The following is a 19,547-nucleotide window of genomic DNA, read 5'->3' as shown; positions in this document are numbered from 1 at the left end:
TAAACAGCAGCAGCAACAATAAAGCCTGGAAGCCACCTCTGATTTACTGGCATTTGCTGTAGGTCAGAAACTAAATTAAGGGCTCTCCTTCCATCATTTTATTTAATCCTCACAACAGCCCACAACTGTAAGTATTCTTATTATTACAATGTAAAGAGATCATGGTACTGAAGAAAAAAGTGCTTAAGTCATTGCCCAAGATGACAGATAGCAAGCCACAGAGCAAGAATTACAACCCAGATCAACCTACCTGCAAGGCTAGTGCACATAAACGTTGCACTGTACTGTCCACAGCTTGAGTCACATCATTTATACGACTTTTCTAGACCAGCAAGGCTCAAAATAAACACCCAGTATTAACTTATAGCCAGCATTCTTAATTTCAACTATTTGTTCATATCAGACCTTGGCAGGCAAAGACTAGGGTCCTGGTCAAAAAGCAGATTCTGTAATAATTCCAGAATTGAAAGTTCCAGGCTAGTGTACTTGGTACTCATAAGCTGTAATAAGCAACTGGTATGAAATCCAGATGGGCTATACAAGAGGTGAGAATCATGTGGTCATTAGAGATCAAGGTGAGTAGAAAAGGAACAGGGGTTATTTTATGACACCAGTAAGAACAGTTTATGAGGAACATGACATTTATCACACTTCAGTTGTAGCCAGGAATTTTGTGGATCTTTATAGGCTAATAAATTTCCCAAGTGAACAGGAAACTCTGAAGCCATTTTGTTCCAAAGATAATAAACACGTGCATTGGTTTCTTGAGATTCCATCATAAAGTTTTGGATTTCAACTCTGAAGAGAGTTTTTAAAGCATTTAATAATAGACTCAATAGAATCATTGCTTCTCTAAGGGAATGAACTTATCCTCTAAATAAATATTTCTTTGAATGCAATAGCATTTAATTAATTTCAGCAAAGTGGGAGGTGTGTCATAGAACTGTAGAAGTGTTTATTTTTAAGATGGACAAATAGTTATCTAGATGTATTTATGATTAAAACTTTGTCAATGCTTTTAAGTGTCTCTTCAATCAGCTAAAGTACTTTACTCCCAAAAGAGAAGGTTCCATTTAAGTTAATCTGGTCTGAGCTGTTAGGTGCATTATAATTTTAAGTTTCTGTTGCCTTTTACCAAGGAGAAAAGGAAAGATATATCCATCTGAATGCAGAGTTCTAAAGAATAGCAAGGAGAGATAAGAACGCCTTCCTAAGTGAACAGTGCAAAGAAATAGAGGAAAACAATAGAAGGGGAAAGACTAGAGATTTCTTCAGGAAAATTAGAGATACCAAGGGAACATTTCATGCACAGATGGACACAATAAAGGACAGAAATGGTCTGGACCTAAAGAAGCAGAAGATATCAAGAAGAGGTGGTAAGAATACACAGAAGAACTATACAAAAAAGATCTTGATGACCCAGATAACCACAATGGTGTGATCACTCACCTAGAGCTAGACATCTTGGAGTGTGAAGTCAAATGGACCTTAGAAAGTATCATCACGAACAAAGCTAGTGGAGGTGATGGAATTCCAGCTGAGCTATTTCAAATCCTAAAAGATGGTGCTGTTAAAGTGGTGCACTCAGTATGCCAACAAATTTGGAAAACTCAGTGGTAGCCACAGGACTGGAAAAGCTCAGTTTTCATTCCGGTCCAAAAGAAGGGTATTGCCAAAGAATGTTCAAACTACTGCACAATTGTACTCATTTCACATGTTAGCAAAGTAATGCTCAAAATCCTCCAAGCTAGGCTTCAATAGTACGTGAACCAAGAACTTCCATAGGTACAAGCTGGATTTAGAAAAGGCAGAAGAAACAGAGATCAAATTGCCAACTTCCATTGGACCGTAGCACTTCCCTGGTGGCTCAGATGGTTAAGACTCTGCCTGCAATGCAGGAGACCCAGGTTCCATCCCTGGGTCGGAAAGATCCTCTGGAGAAGGAAATGGCAACCCACTCCAATATTCTTGCCTGGAAAATTGCATGGACAGAGGAGCAGTCCATGCAGTCTCAAAGAGTTGGACATGACTGAGCAACTTTCACTTTCACTGGATCATAGAAAAGCCAAGAGAATTCCAGGTAGACATCTACTTCTGCTTCATTGACTACACTAAAGCCTTTGACTGTGTAGATCACCTCAAACTGTGGAAAATTCTTAAAGAAATGGAAGTACCAGACCACCTTACCTGCCTCCTGAGAAACTTGTATGCAGATAAAGAAGCAACAGTTAGAACTGAACATGGAAAAACAGACTGGTTCATAATTGGAAAGGGAGTGCGTCAAGGTTGTATATTGTCATCCTGCTTATTTAACTTATATGCAGAGTACATCATGTGAAATGCCAGGCTGGGTGAATCATAAGCTAGAATCAAGATTGCCAAGAGAAATGTCAATAACCTCAGATATACAGATGCCACCACCCTTATGGCAGAAAGTGAAGAGGAACAAAAGAGCCTCTTGATGAAAGTGAAAGAGGAGAGTGAAAAAGCTGGCTTAAAACTCAACATTCAAAAAACAAAGATCATGGCATCTTGTCCCATCACTTCATGGCATATAGATGGGGAAGCAATGGAAACAATGACAGACTTTATTTTCTTGGGCTACAGTATCAGATGGTGTTCAAAGATGGTAATCAAAGTCAGATGGTGACTTCAGCCATGGAATTGAAAGATGCTTGCTTCTTGGAAGAAAAGCTATTACAAACTTACGGTATTAAAAAGCAGAGACATTACTTTGCTGACAAAGATCTGTATATTCATAGCAGTGGTTTTCCAGTAGTCATGTATGGACCATAGAGAAGGCTGAACACTGAAGAATTGATGCTTTTGAACTGTGTGGTGTTGGAGAAGACTCTTGAGAGACCCTTGGACTGCAAGGAGATCCAACCAGTCAATCCTAAAGGAAATAAGTCCTGAATATTCATTGGAAAGACTGATGCTGAAGCTGAAGCTCCAATACTTAGGCCACCTGATGCAAAGAACTGACTCATTTGAAAAGACCCTGATGCTGGGAAAGATAGAAGGCAGGAGGAGAAGGAGACAACAGTGGACAAAATGTTTGGAAGGCATCACCAACTCAATGAACTTGAGTTAGAGCAAACTCCAGGAGATGGTGAAGCACAGGGAAGCCTGGCATGCTGCAGTCCAGGGGGTCACAAAGAGTCAGACACATCAGAGCAACTGAACAACAACAACAAATTTTTAAGTCTCATAATTTCATTGACATTTTCTGTCTCCCCAACAGATATTCATTAGAATATGCCTTTCCAGTTATTTATTACTCTTTTTTTCCCCTTTCAATCAGTAGCTTTGATTTGAGAGAGTTATTCCAGCAGACATTGGACAGGATTTGTCATACATAAATTTGCAAGGCAGTCTAAATTATACAACCTATCACTCACCACTTACTAGACATTTCTGTTTGAATGTTTCAAAGTGAACTCATGCGAAACATACCTGAACACGCGTTCTTATCTTTGCTTCTCTCTTCTCTCCCCATCTGCCTGTCTTGTTTAGTGGAACTACCATATCTCAAAGCACTCAGGCTGAAAACGCTGGGGTTTTCTTTGTCCTTCTCACCTTTTCTGATGGTACCTTCTTCCTCAAAAGCTTCCATGATCCCACTTTCCAGTTGAGTCTAGTCATGCAGAAATCTCTAGGTCCTTCAGTAGCTGGCTGCTGCTGCTGCTGCTGCTAAGTCACTTCAGTCGTGTCTGACTCTGTGCGACCCCATAGACGGCAGCCCACCAGGCTCCCCCGTCCCTGGGATTCTCCAGGCAAGAACACTGGAGTGGGTTGCCATTTCTTTCTCCAATGCATGAAAATGAAAAGTGAAAGTGAAGTCGCTCAGTCGTGTCCGACTCTTAGCGACCCCATGGACTGCAGCCTACCAGGCTCCTCCGTCCATGAGATTTTCCAGGCAAGAGTACTGGAGTGGGTTGTCATTGTCTTCTCCGAAGGGGTGGTCAGTAGCTGGCTACCCCTCCCCTAAAAACTGGATTTAAGATGATCTCCAGAGCTTACGTTCCTCTATTTGTGCAGAACTCTTCCTTTACCCTTGAGGCTATGATTTTCCACTTCTAAGCCTTCGTTTGCCTGACTACTGACCCCCAAATGCCCTTCAAAGTCGGCTGCATTTATCCAAATGTTCTCATTTTTCTAATGCCAGTGTAAGGTCTATCTCCTGCAGGATGCTCTCCCAGATGAAAACAATGAATCACTTATTACTGGAAAAATATATATATCCCATACCCTTTTATACACTCGTTCAAGACCAGTTACTGAGGGCCTGCCTGTGCTGGGTGCTTGGGAATGTGATGTCGGACAAAGACATAAAGGTCACTTCTCTCACGTGTCCTGCAGGTGAAGAGAGACAGAGTGACAAGGCAAACAAGCACCGGCCAAGGCAGTTTCAGAGAGTGCTCTGAAGACATATGCATGCGTCTCTGTGTGTGTGCTCTGTGTGAGAGAGCGAGCTTGGGAGTAGGATTAACCACTCTAAACTGGCTGGTCTGAAGATGTTGAAATCCCAAAGAGTCAGCCACACAGAGATCTTGGCAAGGTGGCCAGAATTTAGGATCAGCAGGAGCTAAGTCTCTATTGTGGGAATGTTTGGGATATTCAAGGAGCAGAGAGAAGGCCAATATGGCAGGAGGTCGTGGAGCTGAAGAAAGGTGACTGTGAGGTGAATCTGTAGAGGTAAGACAGGGCTAGATCGAGCTGGGCCTGACGAAGTTCGGGTTTTATTCTAAGAGCAACTTGGCTGACTCTCCCTTCTTCCTCTTCCTTGCCCCTTAAAACTCAAGGACTGCTGTGATCATTTCACATTCTTTATTTTGTGTGTGTGTGATATTTTTTTGGCTGTGGCACGTGGCATATGGGATCTTAGTTCTTGACCAGGGATCGAACCCACACCCTTTGCATTGGAAGCACAGAATCTTAACCACTGGACTGCCAAGGAAGCCTACCATTTCACGTTCTAAGAGTTTATACTGGCTGCTGTAGATGGGTGTAGGATGCAGAAGATCAGAAGCAGGAAGAGCAGGCAGTAACCTCTCACAGTTCTGATGGGGGACTTGGTATACTTCAGAGCAGTAGAAGGTTTCCTACTTGGTAGAAAAGAGATCTGTTTTGGACTCTACAGGGTTTGCTCTTAGATCAGATGGCAGTCTGGGAAAAGTTGGGAAGGAAAAAGAAATAAAGTCCACAGCACACAATGGAGCAAACCTAACTCATTTAATACATATGTATAGGCAGCTCCTTTGTGCAACTAAGCACTGTACAAGGTATTAGAGATTGGTGATGAAATTATGCTTAGTTTTGCCCTGTTTTCCCTTTCTACATAATCTGTTTTTTCCTGTGTTTTCCATTTTTATCTCCCCATCTGGATGTGATGGTTCTTTGAGATCAGGAACTACGTGACACCTTGCTTGTGTTCTCCATTACATCCAACACAATCCTGAACATTTAAGCAGGTGCCCAGCAAGCACAGACTTGGAGGCTGAGTAGAGACTACACTAATCTCTCATGCCCATGATTTAATTGATGTACGGCTTGCCTCCACATCCAATAGACTATATCAAGAAAATACTTGCACGCTCAAGGTAGAAATATCTAACAAGTTTATTCTTTCACTGTGTAGCTTTGGAGCATAAGCAGCACTGTGGAAATACATACAAACACACACATCACACACATTTATTTGTCATTCATTGTCACATACATCAGCATTCATTGTCACATAATTTCACAGTCCTTCTAAAAAAACACACCCTCCTCTCCTGCAGAAACCTCACCCCCTTTCGTTTAAAGCAGGATTTCTCAATCTCAGCCTGACTGACATTTTGGGTCTGATGATTCCTCTTGGTGGAAGTTGGCGGGGAGTGATCTGTGTACTGCAGGATATTTAGAGCATTCCTGGCCTCTGCCCCTTAGATGCTGGTTGTCACTGGTGATCACATGTGATTTGAAACTGTCTGGATAATTATTGGTGATGGTTGCACAACTTTGTGAATATACTAAAATCACTTTAACTAACTTAAAAATGTCCAGATATTGCCAAATGTCACCTGGGGTGCAAAATCACCCCTAGTTGAGAACCACTGTTCAGAGAGAGAGGATATAGTTTCCGAGTTCAACTGTTCTTTGTTCCAGCTTACGTTTTTGTCTCCCCACGTTGCGCTGTAAAAACTGGTCTTTCTATGTTATCACATCATTTAGCTTCCATTGTTTTCTTCTTGGACTCCAGTTCTCCATTTTCTAATTATTCCCAAAAGAGGCACTAAATTATAAGCCTACACTGTGTAACCCTATGCTATGAATGTATTCAGTTCAGTTTAGTCGCTCAGTCGTGTCCGACTCCTTGCGACCCCATGAATCACAGCACGAAGGCCTTTAATTTGCCAGAAGGAAATTTGAAAACTTTTATTCACTTACAAATTCAGTTCAGTTCAGTTCAGTTCAGTCGCTCAGTCGTGTCCTACTCTTTGCAACCCCAGGGACTGCAGCACGCCAGGCCTCCCTGTCCATCACCAACTCCCGGAGTTTACTCAAACTCAGGTCCGTTGAGTCAGTGATGCCATCCCATCATCTTATCCTCTGTCATCCCCTTCTCCTCTTGCCCTCAATATTTCCCAGCATCAGGGTCTTTTCCAGTGAGTCAGCTCTTTGCATCATGTGGCCAAAGTATTGGAGTTTGAGCTTCAACATCAGTCCTTCCAATGAAGATTCAGGACTGATCTCCTTTAGGATGAACTGGTTGGATCTCCTTGCAGTCCAAGGGACTCTCAAGAGTCTTCTCCAACACCACAGTTCAAAAGCATCGATTCTTCGGCGCTCAGCTTTTTTATAGTCCAACTCTCACATCCATACATGACCACTGGGAAAACCATAGCCTTGACTAGACAGACCTTTGTTGGCAACGTAAAGTCTCTGCTTTTTAATATGCTGTCTATGTTGGTCATAACTTTTCTTCCAAGGAGTAAGCGTCTTTCTATTTCATGGCTGCAGTCACCATCTGCAGTGATTTTGGGGCCCAAAAATATTAAGTCTGTCACTGTTTCCACTGTTTCCCCATCTATTTGCCATGAAGTGATGGGACCGGATGCCATGATCTTTGTTTTCTGAATATTGAGCTTTAAGCCAACATTTTCATTCTCCTCTGTCACTTTCAAATTAGTGTCTATGTAATGTTGATTTCAAATCTGTGCTATTCAAATTACTGAAATTTTGTTATAGTTTACTGTAATTTCAAAGACATTTCTGAGCATTTTTTATCTTCAGGATTGCTTGTGCTATTCTTGTAATGTTTGTTTTTTCCCCTAAGTTATCAGTTCCTTCTTTGGATTTTTTTTTTTTTGAAGTGTAGTCTCTAATTTTGTTTTATGAAAATTGATCAGTTTGGTTTTATGAGAAGATCGTACCCTGAAACAAATTTGAAATAAGGTTGAAAAAAAAGTAGAACAGCAACTAATGGCATTTGTGTGAGCCACTTTTAGCCATTTTTAAATGAGGCAATAAACAATCAAAAACCTTAATCCAAATGGTTTACAACAAAGTGTCTTTCTTTCTCTGTAGCTCTGGGACACACAGCTGTCTCCACAAAGAGGTGACTTTCCCACATCTCATTCCCAACTCATGTTCCACTGGCCAAAACAGGTCTACTGACCAAGCTCAAAGACAGTGGGGTGAGAACCATACCTCTGTCACAGGGAAGAGGTCTGCAGAGATAGATTGACCCAGAGGAAAAAGGATAGCAAATATTTTTAAAATACAGTCAATGACAATCATTTTCAATATGAGTATAGGCAATTTTTGAAATATGCAATAACCCACTGGGTATAGAAAAATGTATACATGACATTTCCAGATGCTAATGTTTTTATGGGAAGTTCTGTGTTTTAGGTTGATGAATGGTCTTGTTTAACTTAACACCGTTTAAACCATTCGGGTTTTTTTCCCCTTTTTGCAGAGAATTCGTGACTTAGAAGATAAAACAGACATCCAGAAAAGACAGATAAAGGACCTAGAAGAAAAGGTATGTGTGAACTTCAGTGTGTATTTCAATCTTTATTTTTTAGATCAGACAGTAGTCTTGGTTTCATTCGCTGTGTTTTCCTTCTTCTCAGCTATTGTGTGTTGTGTGTAGGCAGGTATAGTTAAGCTCTGCCTGTAGTCAGGCACCAGGGTTCTGGCAAAACATCTGCTTTCAGTTATACATTTTTGTCTTTTGTTTTGATTCCTGTTCTTTTCTGTAAGTGTTTTCTTTCCTCAGTTTTCCCTTTCCCATCTTCACATCTTTTCCAAAAGTTTCTTCTAGTTTTATTACTCTGCTTTCCCCTTCCTTTTTGAAATAATGTGTTCAGAAATTTAGATTGACACATGAAAATTTTGCCGTCATGTCATTTCCCCAGTGGTCCTAAAGAAGAACTGCTTCTTCCTAGTCAGCCAAGACTCCTGGGGAGTAAAGATGGCATTTGGAAATGTGTGTGCTCTGGAGGAAGGGAGAGGACTAGCGCAGGGGTGCTGCTTGGCTGCAGTGAGTTTGCCAGTCTTGCATAATTAACACAAAATTGTCCTGCCTCAGATGCCAGGAGCCCCCTGGGCCTGAGAAGGGACACAGCAGAGATGGCAAGAGGCATTCTCTGGAGTTCTGATCTCATTGACTGGAAGTAGCTGCCTGAACCCCTGTGTTGCAAAAAATCATGGTTGTTTTGCAGTATCTTCCATGGGCACCCAAGGAGCAAATAGTAAACCACCCGCCATTTCCAAGATAATGATTCGAATTTGGTTCATCCCAAATTGCTTTCATAGTTGTCCTTCTCAGGGGAAGTTGGTAAGGTCCAGTAGCCAAACAATCAGACCCCTAGATTCTTATGTAGGCTGAGTCTTCATGTATTTATTTAAGCTTGGGTAAGTGACTTTACCCACCATGTGTAAGCTGTATCTACAATATAGGGGTGGTAACACTCTCCCTCATCTCCTCTCATCTGTTCCATGAGGGAAAAAATGAAGTCACTTACATGAAACTTAGGAAACGCTAAGAAAGTATAAGTCAAATTAAAGTATAATTTTTAAAATTTCTAAATGTGGAGTGCATATCTTATGTAAGCTTGTAAGTTTGAATTTTCCTCATTTCTGAACTGTGCTATTTAGTTCTGTGGGATTAAATGAGGCAAAGGCAAAGTGTAATAAGCTAAAAGCTGAGTCTGGTTTCCTACTGTTTGGCAGAAAGACCCAAAGAAGGCAGGGATTATCCACAGTTTCCATGGCTGTCAAAGGACACCACTGATGCCTTCCATTTCCCATGTGTTTGAATGGCTACCCTTGTCCTAGTCACTCAGTCCTGGAGTGGCTCCGGGAGGAAATTGCAGAGAAGACAGCTCTGCCCCAGTAACTTCACTCAGTTCAGTCCCATATAACTTACGGAAAACAGAAAAAGGAATTATTTTTATATCTACTTATGTCGCCACCCTAGCTGAAGTAGGTGAACTTTTCATTCTACAGGTCTGAACTTCCTAAATATTTATAATAGGTTAATGTACTTAACAGAAAATGAGGATTATTTAGCTATTAAATCAGCAAATTCCATATGTAGTACTAAACTAAGCCATTTCAAAGGCAATCCAGTTGGTTTCTGATTAGAGGTTTGAATGAGAGATGAGGTTGTTAAAGCGACTTCTATTCACTTGACCTCAATTCTGCTTATCCACAAGCATAGTAAAAAGGCTAACGATCACTTATGTCAGAGATAGTCTTCATTCTTTCCTGTGGGGTACGTGACCACCCCCTCAGGACACATACAATATTCCTTCTTAGTCCTCAATTCGCACGCACACAGCTAAATTGCTTCCTACATGCTGCTCTTCACTTTTTCCAAGGCACTGCCAAATTCATCATCTCATTTGATTCTCCTGATTATTGAGACAGACACATCAGATATTATGTTCCCTTTTTATACAGATAATGAAAAAATGGCTTGGAGACATTAAACAACTTTACAAAATCATATAATCCATCCATGGCAACTCAAAAGCAGAGGTCAGGTGTCTGACCCTGAGGCCCACAGCCTGCCCACCATGTGGCATAGAATTTAGACTCTTATCATAAATCAAGTGATAAGCATCCCTTATGCCCAGAAAGGTAGCCCTGATACCTGACCATCTCATGGAAATTGTGAAAGCCTTCCATTCCCTCCTTCATCCACTCTCACTACAGGTGACATCCTGTCACTACACATCTTCAAGGAATGGGAAAAAGAAAAGAGAGTGTCTGCTCCTCATTCTATTAGACTGGTCACTAATACATAGCTCTTCACACCATGTTTATAACTTGTTCATGCAATTTTGCCACCATGAAGCAAGAGCCTTGTGAGCAAGCCATTAAAGGAAGTAGGCAAATAATATGCCCAATATGAGACTGCCATACAGGACCTATTCAAAACTATCATGTCCAACAGAATGCTTCTGAAGGGTTATAACAAGCCAAGAGACTTCATGACTCTGTAAGAGTAAATCCCCAAGGAAATCAGTATTTGAGAAAACTGATCTGACCTATAAGATTTTATTATACAGTTGGTTTTCTACCAGTGCTACACAAAGCATGTTTTCCATCCAAGTTTTTGCTTCTCTGGTGAAGGTTCTTGGTGGAGAGAGACAGCTCGGACTCTGTTTAACTTCTATGAGTCAAATAAGGAGATATCTATCTCAGAAGCATGACAAGCTGGAACAACAGCATACGTTCACTGTCTGAAGCTATCTCTGATATAGAAGTGTAGTTCATACCAGTGGGAGGACCACATACCCTCACTCACCCAGGACAGACCCAGGTTATGCCTGGTACCCCAATGTAATTACTAATACTGTTCCATTTCCCTCCTAGGAGTGCCCACCGTGGATAAGCAATCCTATGTTTACCCCGCAAAGTAATATTCTTCCTGCTCTGCCATAGTAACCAAATAGTGATAGTGTTGAGTGATAAAGCATACACTTTGATCACTTTTAATTACACTCTCACACATTAAAAATAGAGATAATAACACAAAGCAGAGTAGGACTCAGGAGGTCTAAGCTCTAGGCTTCACAGTACCATCAAATTGTATGCAATTAGTCTGTTGATTAACTGCTCTCTGTTTATTTTCCTCACTTATAAAATTCGGAGCTTAGACCAATTACCTGTAAGACCCTCTCAGAATTCTAAAATGTATCAGTCGATGTTAGCGAAACACCAGTTATTCATTGTATTGCTTTACCAGTGAAGAAATAAAAGGTATGGTTTTTGTAAATAAAAGGTACTTTGTGTGTATGTGAGAAATGATCAGATTTGAGCAATATGGAAAAGCTGAGGTTTTATACAACCTGAATTGCACTACAGAAATTCAGATTTACATAATCCTCTTCTTTTTCTTCTGCAGTTTCTGTTTCTATTCTTGTTCTTCTCTCTTGCCTTTATTCTATGGCCTTGATGTCAAGGTGCCTCTTACAGGTAAGACTCCATTTAATTCTCAAAATGTGCTTCTAAGACTTATTTGATAAGAAGAATGCTAGCATGTTAGTATGCTCATGTTAAAAAAAAAAAAAACAAATACATTTGGTATTTAAATGCCAATCTTAAATGCCATAAAATGAGAAATCAATCCAGTCCATTTAGGTGATTATTAAAGAAATGAAGCATGATCAAAGTCAAGAATCTTTTCCTAGCTAAGTGTCTTGCTTTGGAAAGTCATGATGTCTGTGGATCTCGGAATTCTCATTGTAGCCTCTCATTACACTCAAAGAGTCACTTCTGTATCTACAAAGTGAAAAAACAGGAGTATGTTTTCAGTGTCTCCTCCAGCTTGAAAATTGTGCTCCTATAAATCTAATAAGTTAAAATGACTGATTTTTTTTAACCCTTTCTCGTAGTTCATTTTCATCAGAATTCAGGAAAACAGGATATTTAGGAAAATTGGATCTTGTTTTCAAATAAGATAGCTTTCAATGTCAATGTAGAAAAAAAAAATGAAGACTCACTATTATTATATTATCAAATCCATTTCTTATAAGTGGATGTAAGTAAAAAGAATCTTAGACAGTGATTCCCAATTCTTGTAAAAATAAAGAATTCAAAGCCTTACTACCAGTTTAATGAAACAGATTACCAGACATGGAGATGAGACAGAGGATGAGAGAAGTGGAGAATAAGATTGATCTATATTTTTAAGAAGCTAACCAGATGATTCTAATGTCTACCCAGGTAGAGAAAGCACAAACCTTAACACCATTACTTAAAAATAAAGAAGGGCTACCTGCTGTTCTAAGTCCATTTACCACGGTCTGTGTCTACTTTGGTTATCTTATTAAGTTATATTATGCAAGGACCTTTTCCCACCCCATGTTACTTAACATTCTATAACAAGTTGAAAAATGGAAGAGAGATGCTTTCTGTCTCTGTGGGTATCAGCTTTGTTACCTGGATGTTGAACAGGAAAGCATGACCTGCCCATCAAGTGGTATCCTTATAGGACCAATTCCCTGGCTTTATTCCTTACTCCAAAAGATATTCTTTTAAGACTGAAAATTATCCTTTATCTGACAAGAAGAGTAGTAGCCTTGCAGCGCATAAAAAAGAGCACTTAGTCTCTTAAACTGAATGAGAATATCTAAAGAAAAATGGGCAAGGTTCTCTAGAAAAGGATCAAAATGGCCAGAGCATCAGAAAACAAGCAGTTCCCACCCCCAAATAACAATCAATCAACGAGGCAAATAAAGTTCAGTGAGGCACAAGTACTACATGTGGGTGTAGGGAAGAAAAATCAAACCTCATAAATTCGTAAATACTAGCTAGAAAAGGAGTAAGTTTGAACATTAATATCAATAATGACTAACAGCTACGTGCTAGATGCTGTTCTAAGTAATAGATACATTAATCCTCACAAACCCCTCTAGCCAGTAGGTATTGCTTTTATTTCTTTTTTTTTTTTTTTTTTTTTGCAATTGGAGAAACTACAGCATGTGACTTTCCTAGGACCACATAGCTACAGCGGACAGGTGTAGGATTTCTACCCAGGCAGCCGCATGCCAGAGTCCACTTTTAACCCCGTTGTGCCTCACACATGGAAGAGGGCTTTCTCTCACATTCTGAGCATCACTTACGTGTATATTTATATCAGCATTCAGAGGTGTCTTCTATGATCTGTATACTACTACATAGCTCTTGGGATTTAAAATTGCTGTATGCTCATCCCCCATACCTTTTCCCCATTTTTTTGAGGGATATATAAAATTTGATTTGCTTTTCCTCTAGAGTAGCTCATAATTGACACTTTGGAGTGGTCAAATGAAAAAAATATAATTAATAGTAATTATATAACAAATTCCTGGTACCGTGAATCTGGATAATATAAAATGTATACAGGAAAAAGTCTGAGTAGTTTAACATGTATGGCTTTGAAGTTAAATATACTGTTAAGTTTTAATCCTGCCATATACTAGTGTGTCATGGTAGGTTTAGACCAAAATTAGATTTCCTGTTCCATAAAATGATTGTGACTATATTAACTACATCATGGTATTGTGTTGAAAGAATTAAATAAGATTATGCTTATAAAGAATTTGCCACATTGACTGGCACATGGTTCAGTAATCAGCAACTCTTAGCTATTATTATGAAAAAAAAGTTGGCTATCACTGTACTGAGTTTGCAAATATACAAGTTTGAAAATAAAACCTCTAGTACTGCCAAGTACAATAGTTTAAGAACTAAACCAAAGTGAGTAGTTACCTTTTCATCCCTTCTCTTCAGATAATAATCTGGATTTAAATAATACAAGTGAGTAAGGCATTACTGGCAGCTGATTATTTCTACTTATATGCCCAAAGCAAGTGAGACAGAGGAAGGAGGAAGTAAGGAAGAAAAGGGCTTCACTTATTAGCAGGTAGCAAAAGCATACTGTAAATAACCATACAAATATTTGTCCTATTAATGATTTATATTCTATTCTGTTCTTAAACCAAAGACTAACTTAAATTACATATAAAGATAGCTACCTTAAAATGAAATGACTTATGCTTCTTTCCTTTTAGCAATTACCTAAGTCATTTTTGTCAAGGATGATCTAGAAGCTGTTGCAGGCTCCCAAGAAGGTACTTCACTGAAGGTGCTTTCAGTGGTTGCTGACTAAATAGCTCAGTCCCATGCATTAGACTGGGACTTTTACCTTAAAGGATTCCCTGGTAGCTCAGGTGGTAAAGAATCCACCTGCAGTGCAGGAGACCCCGGTTCGATTTCTGGATCAGGAAGTTCCCCTGGAGAAGGGATAGGCTACCCACTCCAGTATTCTTGGGCTTCCCTGGTAGCTCAGTTGGTAAAGAATTTGCCTGCAATGAGGGAGACCTGGGTTCAATCCCTGGGTTAGGAAGATCCCCTGGAGGAGGGCATGGCAACTCACTGCAGTATTCTTGCCTGGAGAACTCCTTTGGACAGAGGAGCCTGGTGGGCTACAGTCCATGAGGTCGCAAAGAGTCGGACATGACTGAGTGACTAAGCACAGCAAAGGGGAACCCCACATAGTTTCAGGAGATACCATGTGCTTCATGCATTCATTTTTTCCTTTCAGTTTTATTGTGATATAATTGACATACAGCACTGTATAAGTTTAAGGTATATGGTGTAATGATTTGATTTACATACATTGTGAAATAACTACCACAGTAAATTTACTGAAGATCTTCAAAATTAAAGAAATAGAAAGTGTTTTTATTGCAATGAGTATTCTTAGGATTTGCTCTCTTAACAACTTTCATATATAACGTATAATCACATAAATTATATTTGTCGTGTTGTTCATAATATCCCTAGTACTTATTTATCTTATGACTGGTAGTCTGTATAACAGCTTTTGACTACTCATCCAGTGTCCCTTCCCTCTACTCCTCACCTCGGGTAACCACAAATCCAATCTCTTTCTCTATGAGTTTGTTTGATCTTGACACATAATGCTGAGCGTCTTCTGTGCAACAGACAAGGCGGCAGATACTTGGATACTAGAGTCCTAAGTCAGCAGTGACATAACTGTATTTGCTGACTTAGCATGTCATAAACTCAAAGCTCAGCTCTACAGGGCAACACATTCAAAAGAATCTCTGAGGCTCTGTGATATCCAGAAGTGGCTTCTGAATCAAAGGTGAATTTGTGTTCTCTACAGTTTTAGTTATAGAATACTGACCCTTAACTCACTGAAAACTGCTCATCTATACTGACCTATTAGATAATACTTCAGTTATTCATAATGCCAGTTTGAATAAACCTGGCTTTGCTGTAGAATTCATAGTTCCTTTTACAGATACTCAATTTACAGAAATGTAACATTCTGGGAGATTGCCTGTAAGTCCATTTGCTTTTTAAAGCCAACATGATTTTCCTCAAATGATGGGCTTTACTTTAGTTGTGATGGGAAGAAATGGTGCATATGTGCTTTGAAACAGAATTTAAGATTTATTTCTGAGGTTGACTTAGATAATTGCTAAAAGCAAAGAAGCATAAATCACTTCATTTTAAGGTTCAGTTCAGTTCAGTTCAGTTGCCTAGTCATGTCCGACTCTTTGCGACCCCATGAATCGCAGCATGCCAGGCCTCCCTGTCCATCACCAACTCCCGGAGTCCACATTTTAAGGTAGCTATCTTTATGTATAATTTAAGTTAGTCTTTGGTTTAAGAACAGAATATAAATCACATAGGAAAAATATTTGTATGGTTATTTGCAGTATGCTTTTGTTACATACTTATTTTATATAAAATACACTATATGTGTGTATACATATACAGAGAAGAGAGAGATGCACACACCTAATGCATCTTTATACACACTCAGATTAGTTCTCTTCTTTACTGAGGACCATGGGAATACTATAGGGCTGAACTGGTGGCTCAGGCAGTAAAGAATCTGCCTGCAGTTTAGGAGATCTGGGTTCAGTCCCTGGTAGGAAAGATCCCCTGGAGCAAGAAATGGAAGCCCACTCCAGGATTCTTGCCTGGGAAATCCCATGGAGAGAGGAACTTGGGGGCTACCAGTCCATGGGGTTGCAAAGAATCGGCCATGACTGAAGCAACTGAGCATGCGCTCCTTTGTGCCAACACCACCAATCTCTACGCCTTTTTGGCACCTATACCTCCCTCCCACAGTATACTCTCATCCCGATCTCTGTACTTCCTTCCTGCTCACTCTTCTGTGACTTGGTCGCTCTTTCATCTCAGTCTGATCTGGCCTTTGGGAATGAACCAGGTGATTCTGCAAATATGAGTTCCAAATACTTGTGACTTGCACCTGTGGCAGAAATTTCTTTGAATCTCTGATTTGCCTCTGTATGTGAACTGGAAGCATCCTTAAGATACTACATGCCTCCTTTTCCACCACTTTGCATCTTTGTCACCATTTCTGGAGTACCATTAAATTCTGCTACAGAATTAGTATCTTTACTTTATAGATGGGGAAATTAAGCCTTGGAGAAGTTAAATGGCTTTTTCATGGAAATTCTATTTTCTCCATCCATGCCATTCAGACTCTAAAGTTCACGTCCTTATGCAGTAAATGATAAAATGTCCTCTGTGCCATTTTCTGGCTTTTATTAGAGGAGTGGATTATGTCCTAAGCTTCTACCCAAGCGAAAACCCAGATACACGGAATTAAAGAGGGACGGGACTAGAAGTATTGACTGGCACAGTCCAGGGAAATGTCTTTTCAGAGATACTCTGGGACCAAACAGGAAACCTGTGTAGCAAAATTCCCAGGGAATCCTCAGATCAGGACTTGGGGATAGAGACCGTCTGCCATTAAACAATGTTGTTGGAGAGAAAATTTGACATACAAGTGAGTCAGTGAACCTGCTTATAAAGTAATATTTCATGTGAGCAACAAGGACTTCATTTCAGTTCAGTCGCTCAGTCGTGTCCGACTCTTTGCGACCCCATGGGCTGCAACATGCCAGGCTTCCCTGTCCATCACCAACTCCTGGAGCTTGCTCAAATTCATGTCCATTGAGTTGGTGATGCCATCCAACCATCTCATCCTCTGTCATCCCCTTCTCCTCCTGCCTTCAGTCTTTCCCAACAAGGGCTTAATTTCCAAAATATACAGAGCTCATACAACTTAACAGCAATAGCCCCTCAAAAAAGAAATTGAAAATGGGCAGAAGATCTGAATAGACATTTCTGCAAAGAAAATGAATTGCAAATAGGCACTTGAAAAGATGCTTAACATTACTAATTATTAGAGAAATGCAAATCAAAACTACAATGGGGTGCCACCTCATACCTATGAGAATGTCCATCATTAAGAAGTCTACAAATAACAAATTTTGGAAAGGATGTGACAAAGAAGGAACCCTCTTATACTTTTCCTGGAGGAGGAAATGGCAACCCACTCCAATATTCCTTCCAGGAAAGTCCCATGGACAGAGGAGCCTGGCGGGCTGCAGTCCATGGGTTCGCAAAGAGTTGGACACAACTTAGCAACTGAGTATGCATGCATGCCTACACTATTAGTGGGGATTTAAATTGGTACAACCACTATGGAAAACAGTAAAAATATTCCTCTAAAAATAGAGTTGTCATATGATCCAACAATCCCACTCCTGGGCATATATCCAGACAAAATTATAAGTCAAAAAGATATATGAACCCCAGTATTGAGAGCAGCACTATTTACAATAGCCAAGATATGGAAGCAATGTAAATGTCCATCAACAGATGAATGGATAAAGAAGATGTGGTATATATACACAATGGAATATTACTCAACCATCAAAAAGAATGAAATAATGCCATTTGCAGCAACATGGATGGACGTAGAGATTCTCATACTAAGCAAAGTAAGTCAGAAAGAAAAAGACAAATACCATATAATGTCACTTATATGTGGATTCTAAAATACAATGCAAATTAACAAAGCTACAGAACAAAAACAGACTCAGAGAGAGAACAGACTTATGGTTGCCCAAGGGGCTTGGTAATTAGGGGAGGGAAGGAATGGGAGTTTGGGATTAGCAGAGGCAAACTATTATATATAAGATGGGTAAACAACAAGGTCCTACTATATAGCATAGCAAACAATATTTAATATCCTGTAACAAAACATAATGGGAAAGAACATAAAATATGTATGTATATATATTATAGATATACATACACATACATCTGAGTCAGTTTGCTGTACAGAATAAATTAATACAACATTGTAAATCAACTATACTTCAAAAAAATTTTTTAAACTTAAAGTAATATCTTAGTTGAACTTCTGAAGGTGTTGGCTTAGAAAGTCCTAGAGAAAAAGACAATATTGATAATAGCTAATATTTCAGGCCACTTAATATGAGACAAGAATTGTTCATTGCTTTACATGCATTACATTGCAGCAACCCTTGAAATAGATACTTCTGTTCTCTCATTTTAAAGAAAAGCAATTAAGCTTAGAGACTTTCTTTACATAACACACACAAGATTATACTGTTTCAAGAGGTGGTAAAGAATAAAAAATGGGGTTTTTTTAATTAAAAAAAAAATTTGTGCTTTTTTTTTTCCTGTTTCAGCTATTGACTGAAATGATGATTAAAGAATTTCTCCCTCTGTTTTACAGAGAAACCGAAAACACGGATAAGACCGCAGAAAAGCAAATACTTCTAAACCTTCAAAGATGGCAGAAATGTTTACAGCAGTGAAAGAGAGATCAAAAGCTAAGACCCATCCTGTAGCCAGGACTACACCTGTGTATTTTAAAGCCATTATTCAAGGTTTCTTACTTGACAGTTCCTACATGACCCTGTTGAAAATCTACAATATATGCTGCATTTAACGAAACCTGTATATGTCAAACCAGAAGGAAAGAACTATAGACATATATTGTGAGAAAAAAACGATTCAGCAAGGGAAACAGTTTCAGCAGATCAAGCAAAGATGTGTCTTGGGCATGGAACCAAAGTTACAAAGAAACATTCTACCCCTGCTGTGCAGGGGGGGTCATTTTAATGTAACACCACACCCCATGGAAATACTAGTCCTGAAATAAACATCATTTAAAAAAAAAAATCAAAACAAAAAGATAAGGGGGGTGGGGATCGAAGCACGAGGAATACCTATGAGGAGCTGTTTACAATAAAATGTTTGATTTGAAAAGTCTGGTTTCTTACTACAGGGATTTGCTTTTCTGTCTTTATTATTGTTTAAACCTCAGGAACAGAGACATCTGCAATGTGAGTGAGAAGAAAAACAATGTCCGGTTTTTCTGCAAACAGTGGAGCTTGTGGAATGCATTCCACACATGACAGGTGAGAAGCGGATCACAGTGACCCCAACTAAACTGGCAGCCAGTGTGAAGGATCCAGGCGAATGCAACGTAAGATGCATAAAAGCAGATGCTTCCTTGGCCTTCTGTGGTCCTCCAAGAACAACAAACTGATCTCATTCTTACTGAAAATTAAGAAGATGATGCTCTAGATCACAAGCTCCCTGACTTAGTTCTGTCTAAGAATGACACCAACCATAGGGCCAGAGGCATCTCTGAATCTTTCCATTTCCAA

General features: G+C 39.5%; 1 protein-coding gene across 4 annotated transcripts in view; it reads left to right on the top strand.

Annotated features, from left to right (window-relative positions):
• The window catches only part of JAKMIP2 (janus kinase and microtubule interacting protein 2), a 189,280-nt gene extending 170,137 nt beyond the window's left edge, over nucleotides 1-19,143 (top strand). For 2 of the 4 annotated variants that reach the window (XM_086412239.1, XM_086412237.1), the window contains 3 exons: nucleotides 7,970-8,035; nucleotides 11,411-11,481; nucleotides 18,608-19,143. In XM_086412239.1, the coding sequence (XP_086268365.1) occupies nucleotides 7,970-8,035; nucleotides 11,411-11,461 (117 nt within the window). In that variant the 3' untranslated portion in view covers nucleotides 11,462-11,481; nucleotides 18,608-19,143. The remainder of the gene's footprint in view (nucleotides 1-7,969; nucleotides 8,036-11,410; nucleotides 11,482-18,607) is intronic. The other 2 variants (XM_086412240.1, XM_086412238.1) reach the window with 1 other exon arrangement.
• The last annotated feature ends 404 nt before the right edge of the window (nucleotides 19,144-19,547 follow it).

This window comes from Bos grunniens, chromosome 7, assembly GCF_055505025.1.
Source record: "Bos grunniens cultivar Pamir isolate PY7600 chromosome 7, Bosgru_T2T1.0, whole genome shotgun sequence".
Classification (NCBI taxonomy): domain Eukaryota; kingdom Metazoa; phylum Chordata; class Mammalia; order Artiodactyla; family Bovidae; genus Bos; species Bos grunniens.
The sequence above is the reverse complement of the archived record's forward strand: the minus strand, read 5'-3'. Positions and strand labels throughout refer to the sequence as shown.